The 18,546-nt window shown below is 31.7% G+C and overlaps 1 protein-coding gene across 1 annotated transcript in view; it reads left to right on the forward strand.

Moving 5' to 3' along the window:
• Nucleotides 1-237: 237 nt before the first annotated feature.
• Nucleotides 238-18,546, forward strand: part of Pxn (Peroxidasin) — a gene marked incomplete at its 5' end in the record, with an annotated part of 71,197 nt that continues 52,888 nt past the window's right edge. The window contains 1 exon segment of the mRNA XM_014436789.3: nt 238-309. Within this exon segment, the coding sequence (XP_014292275.2) occupies nt 238-309 (72 nt within the window).

The raw sequence follows: 18,546 nt of genomic DNA on the forward strand, positions 1-18,546 counted from the left end.
AGAGGCCATATGGCCTAACACCAGATGTTTTTAATATTTCTCAGATGTAACACAAATTACAACTCAGGAAGATATAAACTTTATTACCCACTTATTCAGCTTAGCAAGGATTTAAAGCTAGACCGCATAATTCAAATGTTACATGTAATCAAATATTGTGTCTCTGTCGAGGCTGGCGGATCCAAGCCTCTGATGTGGCAGCTGAACTAAACTTCATTCCTATATTTTATGTTTCAGGGACCTACGGTTTAATAGGATTAAGACGCTTCGCCAGGCCGACTTCAGCCATTTGAAGAACCTCGAGACTTTGTAAGTAGTCAGCTTGGATTAATGTATTCAGATTCCCTAATATAGATATACATAATATTAAACCTAATTGCAGACACTTTACTGGAAACCACTTTTTTTCTGTCCACGTAATAGTCCGTAATTGAGTAAGTTTATCATCGTGTAAGTATTCATTAACTCTTCTGAGCAAATCTTATTTTTGTATCATCAATTGAAAAAAAAAATATCTTGCAGCGTTGCCCAGTAATCATCTAGTCAAGAATACAATATCTATAATTAATGCTGAAGATAAGATCTCTTATCCTTCAATTTATTTATTATTTACTTTTCAAGAGTTCTATTTATATTTCGTTGTTGGTTGACTGTTTTAATTTTAATTTAATATACAGGTTAATTACCTCAATCCTCTCAAACCCATTGGAATGCTCACTCTCTTTACATAATAAAAACAAACAATTAGTAAATATGCAAATAAATGATAAATGAAATCTCTAAATGGAATGATAAATGAAATATAGTCTAATAAAATTTAAAAAAAAAAATTGGAGAGATAAAAAGAGATGAATATGGTACGGGACAGCGATAGCTACCCTTCTAATGTAAGTTTGTAAAAAAAAGATTATTGGGCTGTATCAGGTAATTAACCTGTATAATTAGTTTTATTTATTCATATTTACGACTTCATAAGAATTGCTTCTTTGCTATGACGAAGCTTCCTCATTTATCCCATAATTTGAAAAAGTTTTTGTAGTTATACAATTACTTTATATTTCCCTCATACTTTCTTCTATAATGTAGACTCACACCTTGAGACATGATGTGTGGTTAGAGAGGATGTGATGGAGTGATTGATGGGCGATATTTAACAAATCCTAAAGATGCAACATGCTCAGACGCTGGTATTTGGAAGAGCTGTAGAGAGAATCGTAGAGATGTCCAAATAGTACATCGGGATCTCAGAGCAAATATCAATAAAAAACCACCACTATACGTGTTATTTCGAAAACAGTACATTTGGGATTAAAATTAAAAGTTGTGATACAAAAATATGAACTGAAAGTGTGGTTCCTCCCCGCTCCGAAAAATTCTGAATTCGATGGTGCCTTATTCATGGCAGTGCTGGAAGAGCTTATGTTTGGTATGAAACCGGTTTTGAGGCTTACAATACTATTTTTGTGGTGATTTGACCACATCCATTCCTTTTAAAATTTAATTCTTTTTATTAAAATATAAATATATGTTTACACAAATATTTATTATTGTTTCCATAACTAAGATCGGTGGAAGTATTTCCCCACCCCTCCGGACTACTAAGACTCTCAATAACGAACAGGATATCGGAATTTTGGGACAATGTTTTATAGCTTTATGTTTTAGAGCTGGGGGTTCTACCCTAACTGTTGCGTCCCGGAAGCTGCTGAACACATCATCATGAGGAACGAATTGCGCAGGAAGACTGACTACGCCCTCTACTAACGAAGATCCTCATTAACTGATAACCAAGAAAATCTTTATGTTGCTCATATATACTCATATACAAGATTTTTTATAGTGTATAAGTGGCACTTAACTCTTTATGACTGCTAGACAGAACACTATGGCACAGAATCAGATGGAGGCCAATATGGAGACGATGAACGGAATTGAATAATTTTCAACACGTGGGACTAAGGCAAAAAACCTTCACAGTATTATATCTTGAAGATGATCATTGGCAACCTTTAACATTCGCCAAATAATATGACAATAATGCAGAAATCCATATTTCTTAAAGGCAACCCTCACTGTATATAATACTATAATTAAATTTTTTAAAAATTTTCATTGTTGAAGTTAATTATATAATTGTTTATCAAGGAGCTATATAAACTGTAGATAATATTTCGTAGAAGATATAATGATATTGTCTGGTATAAATATAAACTAATAAGGGTAATTATGGGATCTACTCATGAGCCCCTCATTATCACCAATTTTCCCCTAAAGCTATTTGCATGCCCTGTAATGATGGAAGGAGGTAACAACATTTGATGGGTTGGCCCCATTAAGGCACGGCCCCCGGGGTCTCGCCCTCATTAGGTTAGCTTCTTCCAGCTGGAGAAAGAGCCAATAAACCCCTGGAGAATGTTCTCCTCAGGTCAGTCATTCTTCCAATCCAGTTTCGAGCAGAGTCGTTTTTGACAATGTCAACGCCTACACGCCGCCCGAAATCGTGCGTGAAAGCGCACGTTTTCAATCTGAATTATTTAATAGATTGGGTCAAGCATGTAAGATCTTGTTGGCATCAGATATTTCTTTTTTCGGATTTCTGAATTCTCTTGCAAGAGTATTTATTACGAGAGACATCTGTGTGGGTGGAGACATGTTAACTATTTAAATGGAACTATAATATTTTAGATTAGTTGTTGGGCTACAGCTTTGGCATGTCAAAGAATTGAATATTTACTGGACAATGTAGTACAACCTACCATTGTGTAGTTAATAAATATTTGTACTCTTATTTATTAGAATTAAAAAGGAAAAATTTAAATACGTGTATTAACACAAAAATATTCTTGTTTCAAAGTCATGCAAAAATTAATAGAAATAAAAATGCGAATTCGATTAATTATTCGGCCTTTTATTGATGTTGGATTTTACAAATATGGTAGTTAAGAATATAAGTCTGTCCTTTGCCCAAATATTCTATAATGTTCCAGAGATCCTTAGTGTATTAACATTACAATTAATACTTAATGAATAAAAATATCTAATAAAAAAATTACATTTTCTGGTTTCATTTCTGATGAAAAACCACAAAAAATCTTTCTTAATAAAAGTTACATTTTAAAATAAAAAACGTAGATTGTAGACATGGAATGAATAATTAGTAAGCTTGAAAATATATATGAAAAAAAACTAATTACTTTAAGTAAACTTTTATGATTTTATCCTTATATTTAATGAGTATTACTACATTATGTGCCATTCAGCAATATATGCATATAATGGCGAGATATCTATAATAAATGTATTATTTTATACACGCTTCTTTATTTTAGATACGATATGTGTCATATTTAGTCTATAAAATTTCGAATTTTCAACATAGCGGTAAAAACATACAAAAACTAACAAATGGCCGTGTAATGTATATAAATTAATTGATTTATTATCTGCTATCAGGATAATTCGTCTTAATGATAAGATTAGGCATTGGATACCGCATAATGCAACTAATTATTGATAGTATAAATAAATTTTATAAACGAAGATTTTAAGAATAGATGAGAAATCCACTAAACTAACTCTGATTAATCCAAGAGAAGTGTATTTGGAATAAATATCTATATAATATGTATTTATTTTTTCTAATTATTACATATCATTTAACTTTAATCATCTTACACTTAAAGCTAATGACTGGAGTAGCATAAAAAAAAAAATACCATTCTATAATGTAAGTATAAGCACAATTAAGCCAGCTGAGATATACGGCAGCGAGACGTGAGCTCTAACAGGTACCCTAGAAAGCAGAATCAAGAGATTTGAACGGAAAGTACTTCGTACAATTACACGAACAATCTGAGATCAGAGCCTTAACACACGGAGGAGAAGAACTAACAGTGAACTGCTTGCAGAAACTGGTCAGTCAATATCTCATGATATGAAGGCAAGGAGGTTAAAATGGATGGGATATGTGGCCCGAAGCAATCCATCAGGCCTCTACACAACAATGAATGCCAGTATAGTAGGCAAGAGACCGTGTGGATAGACAGAATCAACAAAGATCGAAAGGGTTGCATGCAGCAAACTGGAAAGCAGTAGCCTAAGTTGAGCAGGTGTGGGGAAGGCTGGTTCGGGCGGCCAAAGGTCTATAAGGTTTGTCGAGCCAACTGAAATTTTTTTTTTAGTATAACTACAAAAAACGACAAAAAAAACAATAACTTTTTAGTGAATAAATGAAATGTTGAAATTTAAAGAAAACAGTATAGTTGACTTCAGTATAGTTTATGGAAAAATAACTTCAAATTTGTTGAAAAAATTGGTCGATTACTAATCTATAAATACAATTATTAATTTTCACAATGTATATTTTATACGATAAGTAAGAATAAATAAAATAAAGAAGAATAAATTATTACTATTACACCAACTTCAGGATTTAGAAAGTTATGTAATAAAAAAATTGCGGATTAAACTCTTTTTTTTCCTCCTGTTTTGATTTTACCATTGTGTTCTCCCTCCAAAAATCTATCAGAAATTGTTGTTATAATAGTTTATATATTTAGAGATCATACAGTTATAGAAGAAAAACAAATTTAGTCACCGCGTTGTGATAGTCGTGCCATTCTTTAAATGGTAACGTTTAGTAAAAGACGATTATTTGAAAAAAAATAAATAAAATAAACCACCGACTCAATTTTTTTGTTAACTTTTCGGATTTATGTTTTTACGGATTTCAGTAGCTGGAGGTATATAGAAAGATATATTTATTTGTATTTCGTGTTCACTAACCTTTTTTGATTTTTTTATATAATTATTTAATATGAAATATCAGTAAATGTTTAATAGAAATTATCTGTGAAATAACTTCTCCTTATAAGAAATATGTGGCACAATTAGACTGTTTTTCACTTAATTAAAAATGAATCGATCTCCAACATCGGAACAAACAGATCAATCTTAATATTTAAACAATTAGCACAATTGTGACCGTGCTGTTAGCATGGAGGACGGGACAGGGAGCGCGGTATGCTAGCCTTATAGGGAAGGGGACACAGTCATCGGAATCCTTGGCTAACTATTCAGCCCCTTACTAATTAATCTTTCTTTAACTCTATTCGTTTTTTTCCCTTATGGTGATTAATCATTCTGCGGTTGGCTATTTAAACTTAACAACTCTTTGGCTAGGCGTTCGTTATCCTCTGCGACACCTTTGTGTAGGATGTAAAGGCTAGGGAACACTATTTTCCATGAATACAATATCTTTGTCCATATGAGACGATCAGTTCCAAAAGTTTATTTTATAAAATGTTTTATTGTATTTTTCACAAGTCAATATATTATATCACCTAGCATGCCTTATTAAAAAAAATTATACTTTAACAATTAAATTCAGTATAAAAGATAACTCACGTGTATGTCTATACCAAACAGAACGCAACCATATTGATACCTTAAACACAGTGGTTCTATGTCTACTTTGTTAAATTACAATTCGCACTATCACATGCATGGTGACAGAAGAAGGTATGGATTATTCAGAGGAAGGGCTGCATGTATAAATGGTATATTTTATCTTTCTGTATGCTATTTTTACCTTTTTATATGTATTAATATTAGCTCTTTATATTACTTTTTCTATTGCTTATTTTTATCTTTATTACTTTATTTTTTTTTTCATATTTATATTTATCGCCTGTATTCCAATGCATTCTTTTTTTATATTCTTTGAAATATTTGTTTTTTTAGATTTAATTTCCCGGTACAGCTTTACAAACTCCATGAATTCCTACCTCCTACATACTTTCTCATCATCCGTTTCTTTCTTACTGATAGATTATTCCAAGTAAACCATAATGGTTTTTATTCATCCCTCTATTTTCAATCCGCTGGTATTTCCAAGTTCGTATCCTCGGTCCTATCCTCTACACCGTCTACACAGCTGATATCCCCAATTCCTGACACTATCCTTACCACGTATCCTGATGACACATGTGTACTCACAGTTAATAATAACCCTTTATTGCATCCCAAACTATTCAGTCCCACATCACAACCTTCGGAGAATGGTGCCGAAATTGGAGAATAAAAATAAATTCAAACAAATTCCATCAAATCACTTTTACTCTTCGTTGTAAACCTGCCCTACAGTATACTTTAATTATGTGGCTCTTACCTCTGTAGAACAGATCCGTTATCTCGGACTAGATCTTGACAAACAACTAACCTGGAATCTTCACACAAGACTGAAAAGACAGGAAACTGCACGTAGATTCCAACTATTACAGCACTTATAAGACAAACGGTCTAAACCTCTAACGCATTACAAAGACTGATCTACATGGCAATAATAATGCCCATTCGGACATACCGAGTTAGGCTCCACTAAACCTTCGAATTCCTCTCGTAGATTGAGCCGGTTTTAAACTAATCTCCTCATTTGCTATAAGTGAGTTGTAAATCCAGTATTTTTGAGAAGGTGAATAATGAAAATGTAAAAACAAAACCGCGATATTTTCCTTCAGAGTACTTAATAAAATACAGAATAACTTCTTTTTTTTATATGTATAGGAAGATGGTCAGGGTTGCGGTCAAAGGAGAAACAAAAATAATTTACAACTATTTATTTTCCGACGTTTCGCCCCACTTTGCAGGGCTTCATCAGGGCTGTTCAGAACAAACGGGTGAACAGTCAACTTGAACAGTCAACACTTCTTTTTTTTAGTTTTAGTTTATTAAATACTTTTATTTCTTGATGATAGATATTACAATCTGCCACACAGTTGTGGGCAATAGGTAATAGTGATTAATGATCTCATACATACTAAAATAAAATAAAATAAATAAATGAATGGAAAAAAAATCTCTTAAAAGATATAAAAATAGAAGAGTGAACAAAATGAACATAATCACAATATGTGTATGAAAAAATAAATAAATAAAATAATATAATCTCTAGTCATATTTACACTCTTATATACAATATTTACACAATCGACCTGAGAATCCCTCAGTCCACTCTATCCCCAACACCACGTGTGAGGAGGGGTAGAGCAGAGCTCAAAAGATCCCAGCGCATCCCTCTCGCCGCATCACTGGTAGTGAGCCAGTGGAGGCTGAGCAAGTGCGCTAAAACCACAAACACTCAACTTGAGTGGAGAATCTGACCATTGCCAGAACTTCAATTGTCCATTTTTATTTTAATAAGTCTCTTGGCTACTGCCGTTTCAACCTTCTAGGTGGGCTGTAGGGATGGGTGGAACTAGATAAGGTTTGAACCAAAGGATTAGGATGGTTGGAAAGGTTTATATGAAATTTTGAGAATATGGTTGGTATGAGATCAAGGACAAAAGGGATATGTAGGTCATGGTGTAGTGTTCTGTTGGAAACGTAACAAGGTGCATTAACTATGGTTCTAGGGATTTTGGATTGGATACCTTTGATGCTCGACGGTAGAATAACTTCTAATTTTTTTTTTCATAGTTCATGTCTTGAATGAAACTAAAAAATGCAAGAAGTTAATTCATGTGTGCATTTCATTGTGATATTCCTCCCTCCACCCTTTCCTATTTTCATTTTTTTTTAACATCCCCATATTAATAATTCCTTAACAGAATAGGAACAATATTACGCGATTTTATATTGAAACAATATAATTCCTAAACCTGCTATCTATATTTTTTATCTGAAGTAAGGTTATGAGTGAATATTGATATAAAAATAAATATAATACATTTATAATCTATTGGTAGTTTTAAGAGCGGTATGACTTGTGAATTTCCTAAGAATTTTTTGGGTTTTAAAAACTACTTGGATTGAACCAATAAATGTTAGCCGTCTATACAAATTTAGAATTAGTGGTGACACTGGGTGTTCTTGACAACTCTACCAGTTAAATAAATTGTTCTTAAATAATTGTCAAGACAAGTCTCTTTGTAAACATATCAATTTTTTATCTTATAAAAATATTCTTTATATTCTAAGATTACTTGCGACATATATGAATACATGCCAAATTAAGTTAAATGTATCTTTCTCGAGTGTTCAAATTTCTATTTGAATTGCTATTCAATTTCGAGCATTGAAATTTCACTCAGCGGGTAGTTAAGTGTTGAAGAAAACTGATGTATCTGTATTTAACTATGTGAATGTTAAAAAACAAAACCAGTTATTCAAAATAACTAAGTATAACTTAAATTATAACTAACTTAAGTTTATGTAACCTTAATTTCTAGAATATGGTGATTCATCGGTAATTGAGCTTTGGTATTTAGAAGAAATCTATATCGATAATTAACCTCATAAATGTAATTGCAAATTTAATCGTTTCGAGTATAAAAATATTTGAGATTTTACCGTATCCTGTAATTTCTTATATATTAATTTTTTTTTATATCAGTTATATTGTATATCATTACTCAAGCTGTGATACCTCGTAACCAAAGACAATTAACCATACGATTTAAAAACATTAAAAATCAACACATCATAATAGAAACCATCTATTTCAACCATCGTTTCGTATGATACCTGTATAATATTTTTTAACTTCAAAAGTTCTTTCGTAATTTCTAGAAAGATGTAATAATAATTATTTTTTCTTTAATGGTATAAATTTTTTTCGGAGTTACAAAGCACAATTTCTTGTGTCTTTTTGGCATTGCTGAAATCATTTTTGCAGACCTAAATTAGACAGTTTCCAACTTTTAGTGCTGTAATATCAAATTGGCACTAACAAAAGTCTGTGAAGCTGAACATAGATGCATGAGTCTGAAGAACAATGAATGCTAAACAATTTTTAATATTTTATATTTATTTAAAGTCGACGTTTCGACATCAATTATTCAACATATGCTAGATAAATTAGTAAATACGAATATAACACATAATTATATGTTGAAAACCAATCATTTAAAAAAATTTAAACCTCATTGTTAAAGAGGTATGTCCAAAATATTCAAGGTTGTTTCCAGAAACTATTTATTAGGCATTTGAAATATATAATTTTGAAAAATGACCAGTGTATAGTAGTTATTGACCAGTATCATTAGTTTTTAAGTATTCTATGTAAAACAACTGAAATATACAAAAGTATATACAAAAAAAAATCTGCATTAATTAAAAAAAAACTTTTTTTTTTGTAACATATTATGTTTCAGTAGTAATATTTTTATAGACTTTTTTATATATAAATTCTTATTTTATTTATATATAATTTTTATAGAAAACCTCCAAGATATGCAAATGTACTATCATGCTGTTTTTTTTTTTGTTTTTTTTTAAAGACCGCTTCGTTTACGAGTCTGTAGTTTTTACGGTTTTCATTCTACGAATCATAGTGATCAAGTTTGACTTGCATAAAGGAATACCTTTACGAAAATCTAAAACAGAACAGTGTTTTATTATAATCCGTAGGACAAAATAAATCGCTACATAAAAATATATCAGAAATAATTTGTTCCTATTAAATATAAATACTCAGAGGAAGATTCATTATTCTTCCAATGTTTGCTCTTGTCATTTAAATCACCTTCTGAAATAATTGATGATTTTTTTTAATAATATAACGGTCAGAGACACGGATATTAGTTTCAACACCTGGGCGAAGGTGTTGTAGCGCTAATGAAGTAATATTTTAAATGGAAGTATTTCTTTAAGCTGGACTGGAAGGCAGGTCCCTAGTTGGAAACCAAGGACAGATACACAGTGACCCAACTCCGCTAGCGAACAATGGGTTCGATCTCTCTCGAGGAGCAAAAAGACCACAAAGTACAAGAGTGATAGCTTATTGTGGAGGCATTTGTTGCAAAAAACAGTGGACACAAAAATGTAGGAGTGCCAATGTATGAGAAGCTGTTAGTGATTAGTGAAGCAAAAGATTTATTTAATATGTTAACAGACATTAATTATTATTATATAATTTTAATCTCTTAAAACCTAGTATACATGTATACATACATGGTTTTGACATCTATAAAACAATTTAAGCTCTGCAAATCAATTATTTTTTGTTTTTACATTTAACCAATTAACTAAGCAGCCTTTTGCCATAAATTGACAAAAATATTCTCAGATTTCCAAAAAAGTATTATAATTAAAAGAATATAATCCGTGTCCTAGAAGGCTCAGAAACCTGTTTTCTTTTACTCAATTTGTTTTCCAATCTCCTCTTTTTACTTTTTTTTACAGAGGTGCCTCAGATATTTTTTCTTTTCCTTTATCAGGGACAAATTTAAGAATTTTTTAACTGTTTATTCTTTTTGAATATAATTAATTATGTTTGCCTATAGTCATTATATTTATTGATAAATATTACAATCCGCCACAACGTTGTTATATTGATAAATGTTAGCATTCATTCTAGAATAAAAAAAATTTACATAAAAATAAATAAAATCTCTATATGTACGTAAACAGAAACATAAATAGAATGAACATAATCAAACTATGTTTATGAAGAAAAAAAAGGATAAAATAAATAAGTAAGAGTTTGAACTAATATAATAATATAAAAAATAAAATAATCACTAGTCACATTTACACTATTCTATACAACATTTTCACTCTCGACCCGAGTGAAGTAATTAGTATTGTTTAAACGAAATAATGCATGAGGATTGGCAAATGGAGATGGGAAGAGAATTTTAGAAAGTTTGCAGACATGACGAAGGATTTACTGAAGGAGGCGGTTCTATGAGAGGACATATAGAACTCTATCGGTTTGGATCTGGTGTTTAATGAATGGATAAATGATCGTAGAGTGAGGAGATCAAGGATATAGCTAGGTTTTAATCTCAAAGATTAGAATAGGAAAACACCAAGGAGGTATTGCTTTCGGGAGGTTGGGTAGAGTCACTTCAACTTGGTATATGACATATGAGCGCCCATTTATTTATTTTATGCCGACGTTTCGATCTGAGTCTCAGGTCTTCATCAGGGGTTATGGCGTAGAAGGTAGGCCTCAATCTTCGGCATAAAATAAATAAATATTGTTTTGTTTATTTATGTTGTTCTTTTCTGACCACACCCCCCGACAAACTTCTCCAATCATTAATCTACGGTCAACTATCTATACCTCATTAGTATTCCTTTAATTTTGTCCGAATATTTAATATTTACTGATTTTCTCAGAGACGGACGAAGTAGACCATTTCGTGTGGACAAAACCAAACCCAACCTAATAGTGGTGGATTCTTTTCTATTTTCAATAAAGATGTTCACAGGAAGTGATATGATTTCCAACCAAAAAAGAGCCTAAAGAAAAATACGTAATGCAAATAAGTTTCAGCTGGGGAATTAAACAAAAAATTACATAAATGTAATCGAAGTTTAAAAACAAAAGGGATTTTTGCCTCCTCAACTCAGACAGGTGAACATTCATTATATTTGCATATGATCGGATCTGAAACCGAAGCCGCTCAATAAATTCAAAACTTGCAATGCTGTGTCCAAAACACACTGTAGGGTTAGGAGCTACTGTCCTTGCTACTTCATTAGGCCAACTCCTGATATAACTACAACCGAAACGAGTTGATCAGTTATTTATTTCACTCTTCTCCTCGTGGTATTTGTTATAATGTTCAGCAATTTCACGCTTAATAGCGTATAATATATCAGTGCTGTTCAAGTCGTGAAAGATGTTACGCTCGATAGGAAAACACTTAGTAAAATCACTTCAGAGGTAGCGTAAACGTGTTTGTTTCAGTGATTCAGTAAGCACCTAATAGAATATAACTTTAAATAAATAATGTGAATTTGTCTTTAATAGCAAAATTATAAGTTGCCATGAAAATAAATAAACGGCAATTTTATTTAGCATTGCTAATTCGATAGTTTCCTTATAGGTTAAAGGACTGATTGCATCATGAACTAAGTTGTAGTTTTGACCTTTGTCATGATTTCATAGCATTCTCAACTAGAATAAAATGATTGGATTACCTTTAATTTTCCTTACAAAGATTCTGACATTGTCAGATTTAACTTATGATTTTATCTTTGTCTGATTTAATACACATCCATGGTAATGAATCTGATATTGAAAGACTAATGTTATTAAAAATTACAATATTATTGAAAATTCTAAACAACTACTGGGAAACGGAATCATTAAAATTTTAAAAAAAATATATAAAAAAGGGGATTTAACTTTTTTTTCGTTTAGTTTAAAATAAAATTTATTATCAACACACACAATTTTGATCCAAATATACTCTCAATATTTTCAGAAACTCTCCAACGTTTAGGCCCTCAGGCTTATGTATTAAATATAGATGTAATTTTCTTTAAAAAAATTTCTACAGGCTAATTGCCCATGTCATATAAAAAGTTTTTTTAAAGAATATGACATCGATATTTAAGGTTGTCTCTTTGAAAATGGCCTGAGGGCCGAAACGTTGGAGAGTTTCTGATAATAAATATTGAGAGTATATTTGGATCAAAATTGTGTGTGTTAATAATAAAATAAACCACTCTCAAACAATCATTATAAAATAAGTGATTAATAGGCCAAGTCCTTTTTGACTTGTAGTTGTCCTTAACGGCACGGCTGTCTCTCAACTTTTCTAGCCAGACATTTATTTAAGAAGTATCTTGTCAGTTAAGAATGATTCCACATTCTTGAAAAGAAACATATCCTAAGCATTTAACGTATCTTCATAGCTAATTCGTACTACAAAGCAAACCAGCAATAATTATTACGGGCAATAGAGATTTTTATTGAGAAGATGTTGTACGTGAGTAAGAGCAGTAGACGAAGAGCTATAGGGGAAACAAAGTGGAAGAACGGATTCCTTCCTCAGAACAGTAGACCTCTTATCTTTAGTCTACTGGGTAAACAGTACCTTAGGATTGCGTGTGTCCTGCGCGTCTACCTCCTAGTCACTAATTAGTTCACATCTCCACAAGGTCGGATTAAAAACGTAGCAGAAGTAGCTGATGCCCCCGCGTAACTAATGCCGGAAAATGTTTATCATTAATAAAATTAATAGCAGCCATAGTTACTGTTAACAGAAACCTTGGCTCAAAAGAAATGTTATAAAAATATTTCAAACAACAAAATATCTTTGAAAATCTTTAGGAATAATATTTTAGTTTATGTTATTATGAGTACATTTTTAGAGGGTGTTAGTTCCCTTAAGTGGTTAAAAAATTAAATGAAATCTGTTCCGATACAACCCATGAAGGGTTAAGGGTGCAGTACTTTGTGAGCACTGTTACTATACCAACGGTTATGCAAGGAGGTGATTTGGTAAAAATCACACTTGAGGTGAAGAAATAAGCAATGTTAAATTAGTTTTATTACAAAATATATTTTTTCAAAACTATATTTTGTTTTGAATGTAGGAAGACGGGTGGTAGTCAAGTAAAATACTAAGTAGCTAATACTATTTATTAGCAATGTTTCGCCCCACTCTGCAGTGTGTTGAATCATTGAAAGATGAAAAGTAAAATACGAAAGAAGATTTTTTTTTCTGCCTTTTCATCTACGAGGATTCAGCCTTGATGAAGCCCTGGAGAATGGGGCGAAACTTAAGTTACAAATGAAAAGTTTTTGACTATTTTTCTTGACCGCTACTCAGACCGTCTAGATTACGGTCAACCAATAATCTTCCTATATTATGTTTTAGTTACTAACATTAATTTATTTTTTAGGAAAAAATCTATATTTTTAATATAAATCACGACTTTAACATTACATTTATTTGTTTTTATTTAATCTAATTTTAATTTTTACTTTCCTTCAAGTATTAAAATTCCTGAAGTGTATACAATGTATCATCATGAGTAAATTGTTAATATAAAACGCTTTTCAAACTTCCACATTTATATGTAATACTAACAGGTCCTCACGATTCACAGGACTCCCAAACTCTTATAGTTAATACCAATATTGGCAAACCAAGAAGTTCCCAATATTGGCAATTTTTTCATCCAATAAAATAGCCTGTTACGATTTTCTTTAAATTTTAATGTTCACAATCGTGGTGTGTGCTTTCAGAAGTTATGTCACTCTTTAAAAAGTGATAAAACAACAGTCCTTTCAGTAGTTGTCTTGTCCATTATTATCTTTGCCCCATTGTCCTCCCCCCATTGTCCCATATCTTTGACTGATTTAATACACATCCATGGTAATGAATCTAATATTCGAAGACTAATGTTATATAAAAAGTTATATATGACATGGGCAATTAGCCTGCAGATTTTTTTTTAAAGAGTATGACATCAATATTTAAGGTTGTCTCTTTGAAAAGGGCCGAAACGTTGGAGAGTTTCTGATAATAAATATTGAGAGTATATTTGGAACAAAATTGTGTGTGTTAATAATAAAATAAAGCACTCTCAAACAATCATCATAATAAATAAATCATTAACAAAATTTATAATAACTAATCTCATAGTGATTCAAATATCCTACAATGTTAATACAAAATATTTGTAATTACTAACAAATAGAAGTCAAGAAATATTGAAATAATAATTTTAGTGGAATAGGGCTGGAAACTGGAAAGATCATCCTACGTTCAAATTAGTATTTCTGTGGGTAATATTATCTTTAATGCATGTAATATGTATTATGTATGTTTAGTTGATGAGATCCATGTAAATGCTAGGGGAATAAGAATCAAAAACCAATTTCAAGTACGATATAAATACTTTTTTTTTTTGGTTGGATAAACAGAACTTGTAGATCTTGGTCTTTGGACAGTCTTCGCTACAGATAGATTACGGTCAACCAATAATCTTCCTATATTATGTTTTAGTTACTAACATTAATTTATTTTTTAGGAAAAAATCTATATTTTTAAATATAAATCACGACTTTAACATTACATTTATTTGTTTTTATTTAATCTAATTTTTATTTTTACTTTCCTTCAAGTATTAAAATTCCTGAAGTGTATACAATGTATCATCATGAGTAAATTGTTAATATAAAACGCTTTTCAAACTTCCACATTTATATGTAATACTAACAGGTCCTCACGATTCACAGGACTCCCAAACTCTTATAGTTAATACCAATATTGGCAAACCAAGAAGTTCCCAATATTGGCAATTTTTTCATCCAATAAAACAGCCTGTTACGATTTTCTTTAAATTTTAATGTTCACAATCGTGGTGTGTGTTTACAGAAGTTATGTCACTCTTTAAAAAGTGATAAAACAACAGTCCTTTCATTAGTTGTCTTGTCCATTATTATCTTTGCCACATTGGGCATAATTGGCCCACCATTATTGGTGCCACTCTAGTGATCCATAAATTAAAACGAATCAAGCATGAAAGTTGAAGTACGATCGATTAGAGAAACTTGAGCTGTTTATCGGTGGTGTTGATTGACTTTTAAGAAGTATTTCATGATGTTGCTAAAAAGAAATAAAGAAAAATACCAATAGTGAAAGACAATAATATAGTTATAAAAAGATTTTATTATACAAAACTCACTCACAGCCTCCCCCCGGGCTTTTTTGAGGGCTCCTAGCCAATGGATGGCAGTGACAAAAAAAAGGGGTGGGCGTGATGAACCCACCCTATGAAAACAACACGTTAAGAAATGCGCGATGTATTAAGGAAATGCATCGCTCGAGGTCTTGGACCTCTGCGGTCTGTCGCGCCAATAATAATAATAATATGAAACAATTTTAAACTATAAGTGTATAGATGATATGATTTTGATATGGAAATTGAAAATATGACAAATATGTGGTAAATATCATTAAAAGAATTTTAAATACACACATATAACATAGATAAAAATTGTAATTTAGAATAACACAGAAGAACTTAATTATTACAATTCTAGGATGCAATGCTGCATGATTATGGGATAATTGTCCCGAAAGTTTGTACAAGCAAAATATAGAATGGTTTATATTCTATTTGGAAGTTTTGTTTTCACCACAACAATTTAAAAAATTAATATAATCAAACTTCCTAAAATGAAAATCCGGAATTTAATTTTTCCTCGTAGTGTTCCTTTTCAAATATTTAAACAATTATTAGTTTTTACTAGCGTGTTTTTTATTTATGGTTTTTTCAGAAATCAACTTGATGGGCCATGTTTCTAATTCGGAGAGCCCCCTATCTTATGTGTCCCAAGTTCCAAATCCGCGCTTTAATGACTGCTACATCGGGAGATCTATTATGTCCATCTTCTTTTCAGAATTAGAAGGTTTGTCGGGAATAGTTTGGTATGAAACATCACGAGCTAGTGGGTTCTTATCAGTATTAAGTTTGTAATTAAAGTAATCATATCCATTTCGTGACAAATATCGGGAATGTAATGTTAAAATTAAATTACAAAGCATCAACACTGACTTTTTTTTATCTTCCTTCTAGAAAATTGTTCTATTAAATCCTCTGACGAGGCAAGTAGTACAGCTACCTTTTAGAGATACTCTATGCTTAATGCTTTTAAATAAGCAGAACTCCTTATTTGTGGGATGTGACACAACTCTCATTACATTCTCCTTGATCCTTCATATCAGAAATAGCACAATTATAATTAATGCTAGTTTCAAGTTCATGGTTATTACTATTTAAAATAAATCACAAGATGAGTCTGACTATATTTTTATTCTCAACTAAATGATAGAGTTATTTAGTTAGATTTATATAAATCTTTATAAAAGAAATATGCTATAAGATGTAAGATGGCTGTGTTCATACAATAATGAATCTTGGGTAGACTAAAGAGTTAGGTTTTAGACAATGGTGAGCCGCTTCACAGAGTTAAAATAAATGACCTCTAAGCAAAAATAGATTTCAGTGAAAATCTCTAAACAAAATTCATGATATAGGCCAGCATAATAATAATTAAATAAAAATGATTATGGTAAGAAAAAAAAATGTTTAAGATCGATGTTATATTTATATCTCTCTGACCGATATAATTTATTGAGAATAATTTACATAACATCTCTAATATGGTTGAGTCAAATGATTTGTCAACTACACCTACCTGATCGGTTTCACCTGATACACAATGTATGCACATTAAACGATTAGTCCTAAATTTTCGTCTTCTATGGGGGTCGACCCACGTCCCTTTCCTTTAATATCAACACGTGGATGTGAGTTTGAGTTTTTTATAAAAGACTATTTTTTCTATTTATGTTTAAAACCATTTATTATTATCATAAAAGGCTTTGCAAAAATGGAAATTAGTTGCAGATAACGCAATACAAACCTCCCGCATGTAGGTGCCGCAGTTGGACGTTTTGTAGCCTTCTATATTCAACGTTTAACCAACCTTCTTAGGTCCAAATATGTTTTTATCCCATCCTCAACACACATATACATATACATACCGTGAAGATCTGAAGACGTATACTCAGTTTCATATTCACTTCTTGAAAATTTATATACTCTTGTCCACAATCCGCTTATTTTTTAATCCAAGTGAACTGTTTATTGGAGATCATTTAGTAAATTTGATCTCAGTTAAATTGGAGTGTTACAGGCGTGTAGAAAAACTACCCATTGTTAGCACTCTAATGACGTTTTAAATTTGCAGGTCTCGTGGCCCTTCTCTTTCTTTTCAGGCCCCTCGGAGGATTGTCAGGAATGGAAGAGGAAGCAAGGTTAGAAACTAGTGGGTTTGGGTGGTTAGGGAGTTTGTAATGAAAGGAGTGATATCTGGTTCGGGCTAGACCGGTTACATATGGAGCATTAAAGGTCTTTATATATGATTTTATTTGTGACAAAGTAAGGAGCATTGAGAATTTTACGAAGGATTTTGGATTGCAACGATTCGATACGAGGAGAATTGGAAGGTTTAGTGGAGCCCCAAAGCTCAACTCCGTGTGTCTATATTGGCCTTATTACAGTCATGTAGATCAGTCTTTTGTAATGAATTGGAAGTTTAGAGCGTTTGTCCAGTAAGTGCTGTAATAGTCGAAATCGACGAGCAGTTTCCTGTCTTTTCAGTCTTGTGTGAGGATTCCAGGTTAGTCGTTTGTCCAGATGTAGTCCAAGGTAGCGGATCTGTTCGACAGGGGTAAGATCGACATTATTAAAGGAGATTGTAGGACAGTCGGTAGGTTTACGACGAAAGGTAAAGGTGATTTGATGGGATTTGTTTGGATTTATTTTAATCCTCCAACTACGACACCATTCTTCGAGGGCTGGAGAGTTTGGGATGCAATAAAAGGACATCACACGTGGGTCATCAGTATACGTGATGAGGATAGTGTTAGGTTGGAGATCTGAAAGATTTATTTTCGATTAAGTGAAATACTTTTAATATTTAGAATTACTCTGTTTTTCATCTGTTGCTTAAATTAAAATTTGTTCTTAACCATTATACAATAACATATAAGGCGTTTTGAAATAGAGTGAAGAAAGCTTCCCAGCCGTAATTTTTAGAAAAAACCCTATAAAAGATTTTAAAAAATTTATTCAAACTGCTTTAGACGGGTATTAAAATTGCATTCTGAAATTTCTGCAGGGAATGTACTCCTAAAGATATGGTAAGTCCTTCTTCTTAATTGCTGCAATACTTTGACAGGACATATTGATATGTATGAGAGGTACCAGCTGGGGTTTTTTTAACTT

The sequence above is a fragment of the Halyomorpha halys genome, unplaced genomic scaffold (genome assembly GCF_000696795.3).
Source record: "Halyomorpha halys isolate HHAL.00 unplaced genomic scaffold, Hhal_1.1 Scaffold2091.1, whole genome shotgun sequence".
NCBI lineage: Eukaryota > Metazoa > Arthropoda > Insecta > Hemiptera > Pentatomidae > Halyomorpha > Halyomorpha halys.